This window comes from Cricetulus griseus, chromosome 3, assembly GCF_003668045.3.
Source record: "Cricetulus griseus strain 17A/GY chromosome 3, alternate assembly CriGri-PICRH-1.0, whole genome shotgun sequence".
Taxonomy (NCBI): Eukaryota; Metazoa; Chordata; class Mammalia; order Rodentia; family Cricetidae; genus Cricetulus; species Cricetulus griseus.
In genome coordinates this window covers 171,313,539-171,331,160 of record NC_048596.1, presented here as the reverse complement: position 1 = coordinate 171,331,160, position 17,622 = coordinate 171,313,539, and the positions used below count along the sequence as shown (strand labels likewise).

At 51.4% G+C, this 17,622-nt stretch overlaps 1 protein-coding gene across 5 annotated transcripts in view; it reads left to right on the top strand.

The window, feature by feature from the left end:
* Kifc3 (kinesin family member C3) overlaps window positions 1–17,622 on the top strand; it is a 34,916-nt gene that overhangs the window by 13,324 nt on the left and 3,970 nt on the right. For 4 of the 5 annotated variants that reach the window (XM_027405688.2, XM_035442594.1, XM_035442595.1 and 1 more), the window contains 11 exons: window positions 2,295–2,476; window positions 10,448–10,513; window positions 10,969–11,112; window positions 11,204–11,443; window positions 11,832–12,005; window positions 12,463–12,610; window positions 12,687–12,817; window positions 13,673–13,784; window positions 14,622–14,803; window positions 15,541–15,645; window positions 17,227–17,357. In XM_027405688.2, coding sequence (XP_027261489.1) covers window positions 2,295–2,476; window positions 10,448–10,513; window positions 10,969–11,112; window positions 11,204–11,443; window positions 11,832–12,005; window positions 12,463–12,610; window positions 12,687–12,817; window positions 13,673–13,784; window positions 14,622–14,803; window positions 15,541–15,645; window positions 17,227–17,357 — 1,615 coding nt within the window. The remainder of the gene's footprint in view (window positions 1–2,294; window positions 2,477–10,447; window positions 10,514–10,968; window positions 11,113–11,203; window positions 11,444–11,831; window positions 12,006–12,462; window positions 12,611–12,686; window positions 12,818–13,672; window positions 13,785–14,621; window positions 14,804–15,540; window positions 15,646–17,226; window positions 17,358–17,622) is intronic. The other variant, XM_035442596.1, reaches the window with a different exon arrangement.

The window sequence follows — 17,622 nt, the reverse complement described above, 5'->3', positions numbered from 1 at the left end:
TCTTGTCCTGCCCCTTGTCCCAGGGCCACCAGGGCTCCACCCAGTGATAAGAGACCTTGGCCACTGGAGGCTGGGGTTGGGTTTCCCTTCTTTTTGTCTTTTCCAAGCACCCATCTAAAGTAGGGCCCAGGAGCAGCCTCCCAGACGCCACTGGTGCCTGCTGCAGAGGCCAGTCTGTGTCTTTCTAGTCAGAGGATCTAAAGGGCAGGAATTTGTTCCCTTCCTTCAAGTCCAGAAAACAGCTTGTGGTTCCATTATCCACTGCCTGCTATGGCACCCAGGGCTGACTGGCTTTAGAAGGTTCTCCAGGCCCCTTTGAGGCCCTCTAGGCTTTCCATAGTAAGTTCAGGCCAGTGATCACAGAGAAAGATCCTCCTAGGAGGCAGCCTCAGGGCAAGGCCAGCAGTGTGAGGGAGAGTCTGTGTGTCTGAACTTGCTGTAGTTGTTGTTGGAGGTCACTCCCTCCTCTGAGTCTGGGCTAGTGCCTGCTCTGCATGAGTCCTGGTCCACCTAGATTTGGGGCTCACGTAGGGTCTGGCTGAGCAATGGGCAGCCAGGGGTTCAAAATGGCCACCATCTGGCCAGCTAGGTGGGATAGGCCCAGAGGAGGAAGGCTGGGCCCTCCTAGCAATGAGGACTGGCACAGTACCTGAGCCCTGGGCCCTGTGGTGGGTGTGATTCTAGAAACTGACCTGTCAGGTAGTAGCTCCCTCAGCACAGGGCTTGTTCTGCTAAGGGGCCTCACCTCTCCTCCCATTCTCAGGCCTCCCTTAGCTTCTTGAAGAGTGTTTCTTCTACTTTCCATGACTCTGCAGGCTCCACTCAACTCCTGGCCCCTACACAGGGTACCACACTGAGATCTGGGACACAGGGCCTCCCAGGACAGGAGCCCTGACATGGATGACAGACCTGCCGAGGCCTGTGACAGTCACTCACACCTGTGCTACTTATGGGATCTCAGCTCTTTTCCCAGGGTTGCTTTGGGGTTCGGCACATTGTAACCCTATTTCACATAGGAAGAGCCTGTAGGGTCCCTCCCTTGTGACTCAAGAGGCAAGACCAGCTCTCAGCCGAGCCCAGCACATTTTGTCCTGCACCAAAATGCAGTCTGTGGCCATGCTGATCACATGTCACCCGTGGCAGCCCCGTGTGCTGGCCTAGAAGCATCGGGCTGCCCTTATTGCCTCTAGAATAGATCACAGAGGCTGGGCCAGCGCTGTGTGACTTTCATGCTGTGTCACATGCAGAACCACACAGCTGAGGCCACTGGCCAAGCATAGATTGTCCAGCCCCAGCTCTCTGGCAGAATGGGAGACCAGCCCTAGCCGTGGGAGCAGAACCCCGTACCCAGCGGCCTAGCAGCTGCTGCTCTGGGGCTTTGCAGAACTGTAGTCAAGGGTGCCCTTGATGTGCCCTTGGGTCAGACACAGGGAGGCCCCCACCTCTGGGAAAGACAGAATCTAAGGTCTCATCCAAGTGGAAGGCTCACTAGCTAGCACCAGCCCTCTTCACTCCCTGACACTTTGCAGGGCCCCACTTGGACTGCTGAGGGGAGAAGGCAAATCCTTGTCTTGACCCCTGGACTGCTGCTGGCTCCTCAGTTCATAGGCCATGCCCCTCTCCAGTACTTTGGAACACTGACCATGGCCCCTGATGCTTGTCTCCTATTCTGACAGAACAGTCGAAGGTGTTGTGCAGGAAGGACTCAGGTTGAGGCCCTGTCTGCCTTGGTATTTGTCCCTATTTGGTGCATGTGTGGTCCCCCATGCAGGCATCAACCTATGAGTGTGCCTGGTTGCTCCTGTCCCGTGCACTGGTCTGTCAGTGCCCTGATGCGCTTGCCCCTCCTTCATTCACGGGTGACCCCTGCCCACAGAGCAGTGGGGAAAGCCCCATTCTGCCTCCTCTGCTTTTGAGAGGCCATGACTTAGCAGGAAGAACCATTTCTCAGTGAGTCTCCGTTCTTTCCCAGTGGAAGTTGCCTGAAGACTGGCCACTGAGCGGCACTAGCCCTTAAGACTTGGAACACACCACTTTGAGGGGATTCAGTAAAAATTGCTTTCCTAAGTCTTGGTTTAGGCAGTTCTGTTCCCAGAAGCTACTTACTGGAAGTGACTTCCTCAAGGCAGACCTAGAGGTCCCTGCAAACCTATTTTGCTGTAGTCTTTAGACCTTGTCCTAACCCCACCTGCTTGCATCCTCTTCCCACTGATGGTGTGCCCTGTTGTGATGGCCACATCTCTCCTCCAGGTGACCTCCACTGTCCTGCTGATCAGCCACTACTTTGCTTGTAGGTGGGCGGCTATTTGGCATCGGGAGGTGCTCAAGCCTATCGGGGTCACCAGGCCCAGACCCCGTGGTACATAGGACGGTGGAGGCCATGTCCCAGCTTCAGGAGGAGCTGGTGGTCCTTCGGGAAAGGCTGGCCCTCCACGACAGTGACCGGCAAGCCACAACTACCCAGCTGCAGAACCAGGTACCTGGGGAGGCAGGGACGAGCAGAGACCACTGCCTACTGTGGAGCAGGTCAGAGAACATTGTCAGGGTACCTGGACCCCACCAGTTAGGTGGTGACATTCTTCTGGTTTGGGAAGATGCTACAGGGTGAGGAGGTTCAAACTCAGGTTGTCTTGCTTGGCACAAGTGTCTTTAGCACCTGAGCATCTTCCCAGACAAGACATTTCCCCCTCTAATTGATGAAATCTACTTGCTTATTAAAGGGGGGGTCATTGAAAATGAAGTACCCAGCCCTTCTTGGGTCCCTAGCCCCACTCTGGTGTCCCTAAAGCCCAACTTTAAGGAAGATCTTCAACCCACCCTCTAGCCTCAGATGACTTGGGAATTCAAAATAGTATCTAGCCTTTGCTTAGGTTTATCTGTGTGCTTTTTGATTCTGTGTTCATAAAAAATGTTCTGCAGAGATGGTTCCTGAAGCTCTGTACCTATGAGCTGCTCTCCGTAGGGTCCGATCCCATGGAGACATGGCCAAACTCCCGGATCTGGAGCTGGGAGCAAACCCTGATTCTGGCAGTACTCATGAGCCCTGTAGCCCTGGGCTAGGTAACTGCCAGTCTGCACCTCAGTTCCTTACCTGTGAACAGTCTTGACAAGAGAACCCCATTGTGCTGCTCCCTGCTGCTCTGTGCTGCTCCGTGTCATAGGGCCAGGTTAGACTGCAGAAAATCATCTGTCTGAGGCTGTCTTGGCTGTAGAAGCATTGTCTATCCTCTGAACTCCATCTTCTGATTTCTAGCCAGCTGATGCGTGTGGCTTTGTGGTTATCAGATGGTTGGTCATGAGTGTGGGCAAGATGTTGATTATGAACTATAAAGTGTAGTACTCCATGGGGGCAGGGGGTGGGTATTCCTGTGGCCTCTTGTCTCCCTGAGCCTCACAGTAGGTTTTATATTGTTTTGTTGTTGGCTGGTTTTGTTTTGGTTTCTGAGATAAACTCTTGATCTAGCCCGGTGTGCCCTGGAGCTCCATAGTGGGTAGTGCCTACCTTCTGGGCACTGTGACTAGGACTGCTACCAACAACCATGTACAACTGTCCCTTCAAGTTCCCGCTTTCAGTTCTTTGGTGTGTATGCCCAGAATGGGAATTACTGAATCATGCAGGGTCTCATTATTTCTTTTCCTCTTTTCAGACAGGATCTTACTATGTAGCTCTGGTTGGCCTGGAACTCCCTGTGTAGACTGGGTTGGCCTCAAACTCTGAAACTCGCAGAGATCCTTTCTCCATGCCTTGCAAGGACTGGGATTAAAGTTGTATGCCACTGTGCCTTACTGGGACAGGATCTTGATACTGGCTCAAGCTGCTGTTGACCTAGAGGTGACCTCCTGCTTTCTGCCCCCTGAACACTGATATTACAGGTGTAAACCACATACCTGACTCAATTTATTATAATTACCATTATACTTCTTTTTTCTTAGAGTCTTTCTATATAGCCGTGGCTGGCCTGAAACTCACTAAATATTTAGACTAGTGTGGCTATTGAACTCACAGACAATAATCCTGTCTCCGCCTATCAGTGTGCACCCCCAGGCCTAAACTATTTTATTTATTTATTTATTTATTTATTTATTTATTTATTTATTTATTTGAGGATCCACCACACTGTTTTCCACAGTGGCTGCACCATTCATGCCCACCAACAGTATCCAGGGTTCTGGTGTGTCTGTATCTTCATTGATACTTACTTAACAGCTATTCCCGTGGGTGTGCAGTGGTGTCCCTCCCAATCCAGGTGATTTGATGTCTGTTAAGTTGTAGAAGTTCTTTACTTCATTTGGTATTAATCCTTTCTCAGGTAATTGATTTGTTCATTTCCCTCCCACTGGATGGCTACCTTTCACTCTGATTGGTGTCTTTTGTTTCAGGGATGATAACCTGAAGCTCTATACCTGTGATTTTTTTTTTAATGTTTTATTTTTATTTTTTTTATGTGTATGTGTGTTTTGCCTGCATGTGTCACATACATGCAGTACCTGATGAGGCCAGAAGAGGGCATCAGATTTCCCCTGGGTCTGGATGTACACTTTGTGGTGGCTAGGAATCAAATCCCGATCTGATCTGAAGAGCAGCCAGTGTTTTAATTTCTGCATCACCTCTCCAACCCTTCTCCTGGTGATTTTTGTTGAGTTGTAGAAGTACAAAAGACCACTTAGCTATTTTTTTCTTTTGCTGTTCATATTTGGGGGCCATATCAAAAAATCACTGCCAAATTCAGTGTTATGAAGTATTTTTTCTATATTTTCTTCTAAGAGCTTTATAATGTAATTTCTTTTGTTTAGGTCTTTGATCCACTTGCTGTCCATTTTGTATATTACTCTGTGGTATGTGGGCAAAGGTCCTGGCTTTATTATTTGACATGTGGAGAACCAGTTTACCACCCCCAGTTGTCAAAAAGATTGTTCTTTGCCGTTGCATGGCCTTGGCACACTTATCAAAAATCATGAGCACATGCATGTAAGGCTTATTCTGGACTCCCTGGTCTTTCCTGTTGTCTTCATGCCTGTCTCTCTGCCACACTGTTTTGATTGTTGTAGTATTGAAGTCAAGCACAGACGTCCACCTTCATTTTTCTTGTGCGAGACTTCTCTGTTTGGTTTCCTTTGAGTCCACATATGAATTTTTTAAATGTTTTTAGAAAATGCTGTTAGGGTTTCGGTAGGAATTGTCTTGGCTCTCTAGATTTCTCTGGGTATTGTTGGAACCCTGGTTATTGAGTCAGCCCACGACTGCAAGATGCTTTCTCTCTTCCACTGTTTTTTAATCTCCTTCAGCAACCTTGGTAGTTTTTCGTTACGTATTCTTACCTTTTTGGTGTGTGTGTACATGCTCGTACATGTGAACCTGTAAGTGCCTGCACCCATGTGCATGCATGGGTAGAGGCTGACGTGGAGTGTCTCCTCTATGGCTCTCCACCTTAGTTTTTGAGATAAGGTCTCTCACTGAGCCTGGAGCTCACCATTTCAGCTACACTGGCTAGACTGGTGGCTGATGAGCCCCTGGGATCTGTCTGTCTGTCTCTGTCCTTCCTTCCAGCACTGGAGTTAGAGGTATGTGCTGCCATGCCTGGATTTTAAAAAAATACATCTTTTGATCTTTTACTTTTATGTGGAAGGGTGTTCTGCCTGCATGTGTGTCTATGTGCTAGACTCATGAAGTGCTCTTGGAGGCCAGAAACGGGTGTCAGATGTCCTGTGACTGAAGTTACAGATGGCTGTGAGCCGCTGTGTGGCTGCTGGGAATTGAACTCAGATCCTCTGGATGAGCAGCCAGTGCTTTTAACCAGTGAGCCATCTCTCCGGCCCCAGGCCTAGCTTCTTACATGGATGGTGGGGATCTGAACTAAGATCCATGTGCTTGAGCAGCAGGCACTTTGCCAGTGAGCCATCTCCCAGCTCCTCTGGTTTAGATGTAGTATGATTTTATTCTTTCTTGATGCTACTGTAAGAGGAATGATTTTATTTTCTACTTCGAATGGTCTGTTGTTATAGCAACACAACTGATTTTTGCATTGATTTCATATCTATCTGCAACTTTGCTGAAGCTAATAGTTCTTACTGGTCTGATTTTAAAATCATATCGCTTGCCAGCTTTAAATCTCAATTTGTATGAAAATCTGAGCCCCACCCCACCCCACCCCAAAGTCTGTGTCTGCTTAGCCACACCCCAGCCCTGGCCTTCACTTTTGTTTCTGACATAGGAAGATGAGGTTCCCTTGACATTCCCATCTGGTAGCCTCTGTGTGAAGTCATGGGGCAGTTCTGGTCTTTATTGGAGTGGTCATCCATCAGCCCACCTTAGCCCAATACCATGCTGATGGCTTCATGCTCTGTGCCAACTTCACCACCCACTGCGGTCCTCAAGGGCTCTTCTGCATTCAGCATCCATCTACATTTACTAAGAACCAGCCTGGTGAAAGGCACTAGGAATGCAGCTCTGAGGCTCACTACAGATCTTCTATGCTATCCCAGGTGATCATCCTTAATCCCCAAACTCCAAATGCTCAAAGTCCAAAACCCTATATCAAACATAATGCCACAACTCTGCCAGTTAAGCCTGAACAAAGTTTACTCCATGCATTAAAATGTTACTAAAATACTGTAACAATGACCTCAGACTAAGTGTATAAGGCGCATATGACACACAGGTGAACTTTGCTTAGACCTGGGCCCCCCATGCCCAAGATGTCTCATTGTGTATAAGCAAAACTTTAAAAATCTGAACTTCAGAAAATTTCTGGTCCTGAACATTCAGATGTCAGCTGCTCAGTATGTAGTAGAATATGTCATGTGCTGGGCCTTGGCAAGCACATTGCATAGATTTCCTCATTTAGTCTTTGAAGCCTTGATGGGGAAGTGGAGAGGCACGGAGGGGTGAAGGGGACTATCTGTGGTTACCCTCGTGAGCCTGGCTGGGTTTGAGATACTGTGTTCTCAAATACTACATGGCACTAGATACAGCTGTGTCAACCAAGCCAGGCCAGCGCCCTGGCTGGGGAGTTTGTGAGGCAGAATGGGTGAGGTGGTTGTGGGAGGGGTACTGCCTTGATCCTACCCCCTCTGGGGGGGGGGACTCCAGGTGAAATGCCAGCTCAGCAAGGCTCTGCAGAACCCTTGGCAGAGCCTCCTTTTTGCCTTGAGATAGCTGCTGCCACGCTGTCCGGGCATGGTGGGAGGTAGAGAGGTAATCACCGGTTGGGAGCAGACAGCTGAGAAAACGCAGACCTGAGCGGGTACCCCACCTCTACCCAGCTGCTTGTGCTGTGGTAAATATGGGTTTGTGTCAGGTCAGTAGACAGACAGGCCCCACTCACTCTGACCCCTGCCTCAGTTTCCCTAGCTCAGTGGTTCTCAACCTTCCGAGTGCTGTGACCCCCAGCCATAAAATAATTTTCATTGCTACTTTGTAACTGAAATTTTGCTGTTACCAATTGTAAAGTAAATACTTTTGGAGATAGAGGTTTGTCAAAGGGGTCACGGTCCACAGGTGGAGAGCAGCTGCTCTGGCTGATAACCTTAGGTGGGAGGGACTGTTGCCCAAGGCCAGGCCAGTGCTCCTGTCATCTGATAGACTCCACACTCTCCGGTTCCCAGCTCTGTGACTCAGGGGTTATGCACATGTCCCTCTGCTGTTGAACCACAATGAGCATCTGCTACCTGCTTGGCCTTTGTAGTTCCTTTGTAGCTCTCCCCTCCTAAGCTCACAGCTTTGCTAGCTCTGGGTGAGTGGGGGTGGCACAGGCTTGCAGGGTACCTTGCTCTGTGCTCTTCCTGTTCCTGTCTTCCATCCAGTTCTCTGGGTATTCCATTTGTTTCAGGCACTTGCTTATTTTACCCTCAAGCCTTCTTGAAGCAGAGCCTCCCTCCAAGTGCAGACAGGGGCCTTCTCCTGGCAGCTGGTTCTAACTGCCCTGCCCCAATCAGGTGTAGCTGATCCTGGAGGGGGGGCAGGAAGGAGTTAGTAGGTTGTGCCTGATGGGTGGCTATGGCCACCCCTAACAGGGTACCCTTCAGACCAATAGAGTTAGGTTCCCCTGCTCTGCTTCCTAAGATGAGCTCACAGGTAACTTAGTGTCTGTTATCTCCTTGTCAACAAGTCTTTCCCATCATATATATCCACCTCCCGCGTCTCCTTGTTTGTCCCAGCAGAGCCAGCAGCACTTGAATTCCCATTGTGATGCAAGAAGGAGCTAGGCTGTAGACAGGCCAGAGGTCCTAACTCCCAGGAAGCATTGCCAGCCCCCACATTCCCTATACATCAGCCAGCATTGGAAACAGCCAAGGTCAGAACTTCAGCCTAGGTGAGGCAATACGGAGAGGTAGAAAGTAGATCCTCTTATTGTAGGGTGAGGGAAATACAAGAGAAACTCATACACTTGACACCTGACTGGAAATGATTTAGGATTCTTGTGCTGTGATACTACAGCCTGGAGGCCCTGCTCCCTCATACTGTCTACACAGGTTTTCCTTTAATACGATGCTAGTAAGCTGCCATGAGGCAGGCTGCAAGGGGAAGGGCAGAGTTGTGAAAAATGACTGGAAAGACCCCTCTGGTCAGAGATGCTACACACCAAGTGCACTCTGTGCTTGTTGGGGCCAAAGGCAGTAGGTCTGAGAGACACAGCCGTGAGGTAGCACTTCAGACTTCAAACTTTGCCCTCAGAACACCAATGAGCAAGCACTAGTTTTACAATTGCCTTGCAGACAAATACCACAGTTGACTTAGCTGTTTCCAACGGCAAGACTTCTGACCAGCTGGTTTTCTGGCTGCCTAACTCTGCTGTGGGCAAAGGGCACACACGCACACGCACACACACACGGTTCTCAGCCCTATATGGGCAGTGGTAGCTTGTAGATAAATGTCATGGGCTTTGTTTTCCTGCTGGGTCCATGGCTGGGAGTGTATGCCCCTAGGAAGGAACTTACTAGAGGTAGGGACAGAGGTGAGTACATTTTTTCTCAAGTCTTAGCTTTTAGGCCACCTGGTTATCCCCTGGAGGTATGGGCAGCCTGGTTGGGCCTTATAGTCTCTCAGTGGGGTCTCAGGCCACCAAGGGTTGACCTGCATTGGCCTGCTGGGTCTACTGCAGAAGTGAAGGATCTCAGGTCCCTCTTCCTCTTGACCGAGAAGCTAGCTTGCCCAGCTAGCCAATCTGTCCAGGCCTAGGCAACAGTGACCTCTGAGGCTACATGCTACCCAGAGCCTTGTCTCATCTAAGATTTTACACATCCAAACATCCAGGCCCCACCCGTCTTTGAGACAGGGTCTTACTATGTAGCCCTGGTTGACCTAGAACTTGCTATGTAGACCGGACTCGCCTCAAACTCACAGAGTTCCCCCTGCCTCTGCTGGGATTAAACGTGTGCACCACCACACTCAGTATTAGCCTCTCTTGTGAGGTAAGTTTTGAGGTACTAGGTATGAGTTCCCATCAGATTGTGGCCTATGGGGACCACAGTGGAGATGCTTCTCCTCCACCACCTGGAGGTATCCAGTTCTGTATGTGTGGAGGTGGAATGGGGAGGGGAGGTCACCTGCCTTATCTGCCTGGTGCCTGTAGGCAACATTTCCATTCACCTCAATTAGTAATTAGAGCCCAATACTTTTGTGGCCAAGCTGTATAGACCTCCTAACCCACCAGAGCCCATCTGACTCTGGCCACACCGTTTCCAAGGTGATACAGCCATCCAGAATGTTGTGAGAAACCCAACATGCTCTGGCAAATTCTGCTGCTAGGGCTCTTGTCTGTCAAGTCTGTCCCCTAGGGAAGCCTCCTAGGGCAGATGAATGTGGAATCAGGGTCTGGGGCCTTCAGGGAGGGTAGCCTATTGGGAGTGCTCCGAGGAAGGGTCACTGTCCAAGGATTTTTATTCAAGGTATTGTCACCACAGAGATTTCCCCTCACTGAGTATCTTGCTCACCCATGTTCATTCCCACCTTCCTGGTCACAGTTCTTCAAGGTCCTGCACATGGCCTGGCTGCAGAAGACACAGTTTCATTGCTGAGTCACTAGAAGCTATCCAAGGTGGACAATGTTGGGCAAGAGTGAGCCCATGGCTTATACTGTTCATGTAACTTCAGAGTCCTCTTAAAGCCAGAGAATATTACTTTTTTTTTTTTTCAGATAAGTAGACAGACCCAGGGCTTCTGGAGGGGCCTACCCCATGAGGGGCCCTGAGTTTCCCAAGAGTACCTCTCCAGGCCTTTCTGCAGAGCCCTGGCTAGCCATTTTTTTAGGGAGTAGGCACTGTAGGCCATTGAAAACAGGGCAGCTTACTAGAGTTTCAGGCACAGCCTGGTGCTTGAACATAGGGAAACCTGAGGCCCTGGGGTCAGTGTGGCCACATAGGCTATAACTGGAACTGGGCAAGAGGCCTGGGTGTGGGCTGGTGATGAGGACCTAGGTTCACAGTGCTCTTGGCTTTGTGCCCACAGGTAGAGAATCTAAAGGAAAAGCTCATTAGCCAGGCCCAGGAAGTGAGCCGACTACGATCAGAACTGGTGAGGCTCCCAGTGCCATCTTGGGGGGCGGGGGTTGGATGCCAAGGTGAGGATCCCACCTTGGGGTGTGGCTGTCTGAGTCCCTATGCCTTACCTGAGCTTTCTGTTGCCTAGTCTCAAAGATTTGTCACTTCTTACCACAGAGCAGGGGACTGGATCTCATTTGCTGACGTAGAATAGGAGTGTGAACTCCGTGCATTAATGTGACTTTGTGTTACTTTCACACTCAGGAAAATAGACTGAGCAGAGCAGGAGCAGCAGGGAGCCTGCCTGCCTTGCCTTGCTGGCCTCCTTTTCTGTCTTTCTCTTCCTCCTGAGCCCCTGGACTCGTCCATTCCCTGCCTACCTCTTCTCCCCACTCCCATTCTCTCTTCCCCATCTGTTCTCCATAGCTTAGTCTCACCTCTTCTGGTGTGCCCTTGCTCATGCCTCCTCTGGGCCCCGGCTCTCCACAGGGAGGCACCGACGTGGAGAAACACAGGGACAGGGTGATGGTAGAGAATGAGCAGCTGAGGCAGGAGCTGAGGCGCTGTGAGGTGGAGCTGCAGGAGCTTCGGGCACAGCCGGTGGTGCCCTGTGAGGGCTGTGAGCACAGCCAGGTAAGCTGACAGACCCCCTTCAACCTGGGTCAGTGGGCTCAGCTGCTAGACATGACCCTATTCCTATCCTGGCTGCCTTGGCTGCCTGCAGGAAAGCACCCAGCTCCGTGACAAGCTGTCCCAGCTGCAGTTGGAAGTGGCTGAGAACAAAGGCATGCTGTCGGAATTGAACCTGGAGGTGCAGCAGAAGACCGACCGGCTAGCCGAGGTAGAGCTGCGGCTCAAGGACTGCTTGGCTGAGAAAGCACAGGAGGAGGAACGGCTCAGCCGGCGCCTGCGTGACAGCCATGAGACCATCGCCAGTCTGAGGGCCCAGTCCCCACCGGTTAAGGTGAGTTGTACTGCCTTGAAGGAATCTTGGGCCCAGGGCCGGGCTTGCCCCTAAAAGGGCCTTGTCCCAGTGAACAGCCTGGTGTGAATGGCCGAGGGGTGCCTGCCAGCCTTGTGCTTTAGTTTGTTCTTTCCTCCCTCCTTCGCTGCCAGGGCAGGCTCTGCAGGGTGTTCTCTGTCTGCTAGGCACAAGTGTTCTTCTTGTTAGTTTGTGCCCAGCCTGGGATCAGTCGGGCTTCCCACTGGCTCCCCTTAGGAAGATGCTGGCAGGCCCTGCAGCATTCTGCAGAACCAAAACCTTTCAGCTCCTGGGAGCAGCTCCTGTTTCACCAGCAGCTGCTGTTGGGACAATCAGCCTTGCTCTGCTCTGTCCTTCCCTCTCTTGGCAGTATGTCATCAAGACAGTGGAGGTGGAGTCATCCAAGACCAAGCAGGCCCTCAGCGAGTCCCAGACCCGAAACCAGCACCTGCAGGAGCAAGTGGCCATGCAGCGGCAGGTGCTTAAAGAGATGGAGCAGCAGCTGCAGAACTCCCATCAGCTGACAGTCCAGCTGCGGGCTCAGGTGTGCAGGCCGAGAGGGCTGTAGTGGGGACTCCACACACAGACTTGGGATCCAGTTTCTCCTTTCCCCCGGTCATATAGTCAAGCTCTGTTTCCTCATCTATAACGTGAGCCGGTCACAGAAGCCCCTTCACCGTGGGGACACAGGGAAAAGATCATGAGGGGCTGTCCCTGGCAGCCCACAGGCCTGCTCAGTAGGTCCTGCTGCTGTGCATGTTACACTCTTTCCAATCTCCTGAGCACATGTGCCTTGAGGGTATGGGACTAGACTAGTACAGGGAGGTGATGCCTGTACAGACTCACAGCCCTGTAGGGGAAAGAAAGCAGGCCATTCCATCCCTCTGCACCAGCCAGGCATATGTCCACTCCCAGGAGAGGGGGGGGGCTTCCTCCCCACACTTGCCCTTCCCTTTCTTACCACCCCACACCCCTGAACCCTTTCCTGGCCTGGCCGTCAGATTGCCATGTATGAGGCAGAGCTGGAGCGGGCACATGGGCAGATGCTGGAGGAGATGCAGTCCCTGGAGGAGGATAAGAACCGGGCCATTGAGGAGGCCTTCGCACGGGCCCAGGTGGAGATGAAGGCAGTGCACGAGAACCTGGCAGGTGAGCCTGAAGCCGGCTCTGCCCATCCCCATGCCTCTGCCTCGAAGCCCAGATGTCTAACACCTTGGCCTCATAGGTGTCAGGACCAACCTGCTAACGCTGCAGCCTGCACTGAGGACCCTCACCAATGACTACAACGGGCTCAAGCGGCAGGTGCGGAGCTTCCCCCTGCTGCTGCAGGAGGCTCTCAGGAGTGTCAAAGCTGAGGTGAGCAAGATGCCAGTCACCTTTATTCAGAGCCCCTATGCAACAGTTTCTTGCCTTGTTCCCAAAAGGCATTCCTCTCATGAGCTCTTATCCATGCTACAGTATCCTTATATCTATTGTATCTGTCTTATATCTATTGTATTTGTCTGGGTCTTGTTACCTAGCCCAGACTGACCTTGACTCCATATTTTCCTGCCTCGGCCTTCTGAGTGTTGTAATTTCTGGCATCTGCCACCACACCTTGGCTCACTGTGTTTATTCTTTATTGCTATGCTAAGGATTGAGCCCAGGCCTTCACACCTGGTAGGCAAACGCTCTACCGCCAAGCTTCATGCCTAGGAGCTCACTTTGTTTTTTAAGCCATCCTCATACAGTATGAGAATAGCTAGTGTCTCTTAAGTGTCTCCCATGTGGCTGAGCCTTTTATAGCCATTGGTTTTTCAAGTTCATATGTCAGCTCTGCTGAGACAGGTATATTCTGGGAAAAGAAAATTGGCTCTTTAAATAATTACGTCAGTAATACCTGGATGTGGTGAAGAATCAAACCCATCATCATTCTCATTAAGGTCCCAGCTCCTTGGAACGGTTAGATGTGAGAGTAGCTGAATCTCACTGTTGCCAGGTACTCAAGTTTCAGGTCTTTGTTTAGTCTTTGCCTAGAGCTCGGTTTTTCTTATCTATAAGATGGGGGTGCCGGCTGTACTTCCTCGGGGATTATTGGGAAAGGTTGGTCTGCTGTGATAGTTTGTGTTGGGTACTCAGCCTGAGCAGGTAAGGGTAACGCATCAGACCAGGTGGCCAGTGAAGGGAAGCTAACAGAATCAGGTCTCTGATGGCAATGTGCCTGCTCCCCAGATTGGCCAGGCCATCGAGGAGGTTAATAGCAACAACCAGGAGCTGCTGCGCAAGTACCGCCGGGAACTGCAGCTGCGTAAGAAATGCCACAATGAGCTGGTGAGGCTGAAGGGTGAGTATCCTTGGCTGCATGGCAGTTGCTCTTAGAGCTGTACTCGCTGCTGCTGAAGATTCAGGGGCCCAGAAAAGTCGGGAAACTTGAAGACACACACCTAGTAAATGGTCCACCTTGGATTTGAACTTGATTATTTTAAAGCTCCTTGCCCATGGTGGGCTCCTCCCAGGTCTGAGGCATGTGGTAGGTCGCTGTGAAGTAGTGGCACTTGTTTCAGGTTGGGGCTTCACTGATATCTCCCTTGAGATTTAGGGGAGGGAGTACCTGCTCCATGCCAGATGTTGTGGTAGACACTGGGGAGACAGCTGTGTCCCCAGACCACAGCCCTCGACATGCTCATGTTGGCTGGGAGAAGAAACAGTGAATATCAGTCACCCAGAGAACCCTACAGTGTCCCATCACCAGGGCTGGGAACACATGTACAGTTGTCCTACTGCCCATGCCCACTGGATACACTGCCAACCCCACTTCTCTTGCCTTGTCCCTTTTTTCCCCATCTGGTACCCAAGTCCTGCCTAGCATTCCCTATGTCCCTTTAGATTAATAAAATAAATCCCTTGGGCCATGGAGTCCAAGTTTCTCCTTGAATAGATGAGGAAACTCAAGTTCACAGAGAGTGTTACTAAGACTGGCTGCAGCGCCTGAGCCACAAGGTAAAGCAGCCTGAATTTGTCTGTTCAGGAAGAAAAACATGCTAAGTGAATCCATACAATAGTCTGAGTGATGAACAAAAAGTTGCTCCTGGGACTTCGCATAAAAGATGGGGCCCCTGGTCCACCTGGCATTGCAGTCTGGCATCGATCTGCTCCATCTCTCCATCTTAAACCAATCTAGGAAACATCCGGGTGATTGCACGAGTCCGGCCAGTCACCAAGGAGGATGGGGAAGGACCTGAGGCAACCAATGCTGTGACCTTTGATCCAGATGACGACTCCATCATCCACCTGCTGCACAAGGGCAAGCCTGTGTCCTTTGAGCTGGACAAGGTCTTCTCCCCAAGGGCTTCACAGCAGGATGTGAGTGTGACTCCATGGGCAGGGCATTTGCAGGGACATGGAAGGAGCAGCAGAGATAAAGAGAGAAACACAACAACAGGGGGCAAGGCTATGTGGGAAAACAAAATAGCCTAAGCGTGAAGGAGCATGCATCACTTCCACCTGGGAGGAGGAGGGTGGGAAGGTACAATTGGAGGTCTTAGGGAGATCCACACAGATCCTGCCTTGCCCAGGGACCATGGCTCTGTCCATCCCATGGCTCCTTCCACCTCAAGGCCTCACTCATCAGCCATTAGGCCTGGGGTGGCCTCCCCTGCCCTGAGTTCCTTTCTTGTAACAGTACCATGGGACTTTCTAGAATTCCCCACTGTCCCTGACCTCCCCGGTGCCAAGGCTGAGCAACATGAACGCCATGGGGGCTGGGGGCGTAGGGTCACACCTTGACATTCCTCTCTGCTCAGAGACCCTTCTAGGCTTGTCTGGTCCACATCTCTTTCTTGCTAGGGTCAGGCAGGCCCAAGCCAGAGAATTTGCTAGACAGATGCTATCCTCTGCCTTGGTTTGGTCAAGTCTTCCCTGAGATTGAACAAGCTGGGACTGGGCCCCAAACTCTGTGCTGGTGATAGTGGTTATCCTCTGCAGTGATCTGGTTGTCACTGATGGAGACATTAGCTGGGAGGTGGCTGAAGTTGGAGCTGTGGGGCCCCATATGCCAGCAGCACTGGAAGCCCTTTGATTTTTGCCCAATGTCCCCCCAGGTATTCCAAGAGGTGCAGGCCCTCATTACCTCCTGCATCGATGGCTTCAATGTTTGCATCTTTGCTTATGGTCAGACGGGTGCTGGCAAGACATATACGATGGAGGTAGGTGTTTGCCCAGTGGGGAGGGGCTCAGGAACCTAGCTTCCTCCCGTGATCTCTGGGTTTTGCACAGTGCATGCTTTCTCATATCCACCCTGGGCTGCTGTATCTTCTTCCCAGGAGCCTGCACCACAGGTGTGCATGTCTCCAGGAGGTGGAGGCAGACCATCAGAGGACTGTTAGCTTAGGTCAGAGGCCAGGCCTCCTTCCTTGCATGTATTCCCGGAGCTCTTTCCTGTAGTGTGTCTGCCTCAGACAAGGCCTGATGATTCCCAGGATATTGAGATGAAGGAGGAGTGGCATCTGCCCTCAGGGAGTTCCTGCGCCATGGGAGAGATGGGCTACCTACATGACTATAGTTGTGGGAATCTGGGCTCTCAGAGATGGGCTTCATCCATGGCATGTGCGTAGAGAAGGCCTTATAAGCAAGGACTGGGGCACTTAAGCTGAGGAATATATATTTATATATATATATATATATAATATATAATATATATATATTTGTTACTGTTGCTTTGAGACAGGGTCTCTATGTAGCCCTGGAACTCAAAATAGAAAACTCAAGCCCTGTGAGATGTTGCTTTGTTGTAGTTTTCTGGCTTTCTAGAGGCCGCTGTGGATCCCCCACATAGGACAGGGGAACTGGCATAGGAAAGACTGCCAGGGTCTGCCGGGCAGGCCACTGTGTACCTGTTATGGGCATCCCCTCAGCTCTGAGTAGACTGGTTAGAAGGGCAGAGCAGGTGGACCAAGCAGAAAGGTGAATGGGGCAGTGTCCTGGTCTGTGTAGAGTTCAGGTGACTGCCAAGAACCCTAAAATGTCAGTTCTCTGTGCTGAGGCCTGAGGAACCTGCTATGACAGAACAGTCCAAGTGTGTCAATTGGGACAGTAGTGAACACAGGAAATCAGCAGGTACCGGGGACAGTAGCAAAGGCAGAGTGAAGCTGCATCAGGAATGGTGCCCTGGAGGTGCAAGGGAAGCCTCTGGAGGAACACAGGAGGCCCTGGAGGAGCTGCTGTGGAGACCTGCAGACGGGGACCTGCAGTGCCTTGGAGCACGCCTGGGGGCCAGCACACTTGAAGCAGCCCTCACACAGGAATGGGGTGAGGGAGGTGCCTTCAAAGGGGAAGAAAGGCCTTTAGGGCCCAGGTAGGGCTCCAGATTTCTTCTGGAAGGTGGCTAGTTCATCCAGCCTCAGGTACTTGACCCACAGAGCTGACTTCTGGCTTCCCTGACAGGGAGCCTCCCTGTGGTCAATGGAATGGCAATGTGTTCATTCCAACTGCCCCTTCCAGGAGGCCCAGTAGACCATAGCCCTGGTGCTTAGCAGGGGTCAGCATTCCAGTCCCTTTGCCCCACTGAACTCTTGCATCTCACTAGCTTCCTGGCAGCAGGGGATGCTACCTTAAAGGTAGGGAACCTTGCTTATTCCTAGTAGAATATCCAGGTATTCTGAGAGCAGTCCAGCATGCAGCAGGCAGTTTCACAGGGAGGCTCACCTGTGGAGGGTACCTGGGGGCATGGGGTGGCAGATGCTGTATGAACATCTGTAGGGCCACTGGGCCTTTCCTTCTGCCATCAGGGGACCCCCGAGAACCCCGGCATTAATCAGCGGGCCCTGCAGCTGCTCTTCTCTGAGGTGCAGGAGAAGGCCTCTGACTGGCAATACAACATCACCGTCAGTGCAGCTGAGATTTACAATGAGGTCCTCAGGTGGGCCTGGGCCACAGTTCTGTGGGGCTCATGAGGTGGGGGGGAGGGGAGCTTCCTGGTCTCCGGGTCTAGTCTCTAGATAGAGCTGGCTTTCACCAAATCTAGGAGGTGGATTCACCTCCCTTATTTGGGCTCCTTTTCCTTTCATGGGCTGCACTGTGCTGCGTAGGGATGGGGTGGGGATCCCTGCCCAGTCAGGGTGTGCCACCCTTAGGACTTCTGTGGAAGTCTTTTTTCCCCTTTTCTGAATACAGGGGAGAAACAG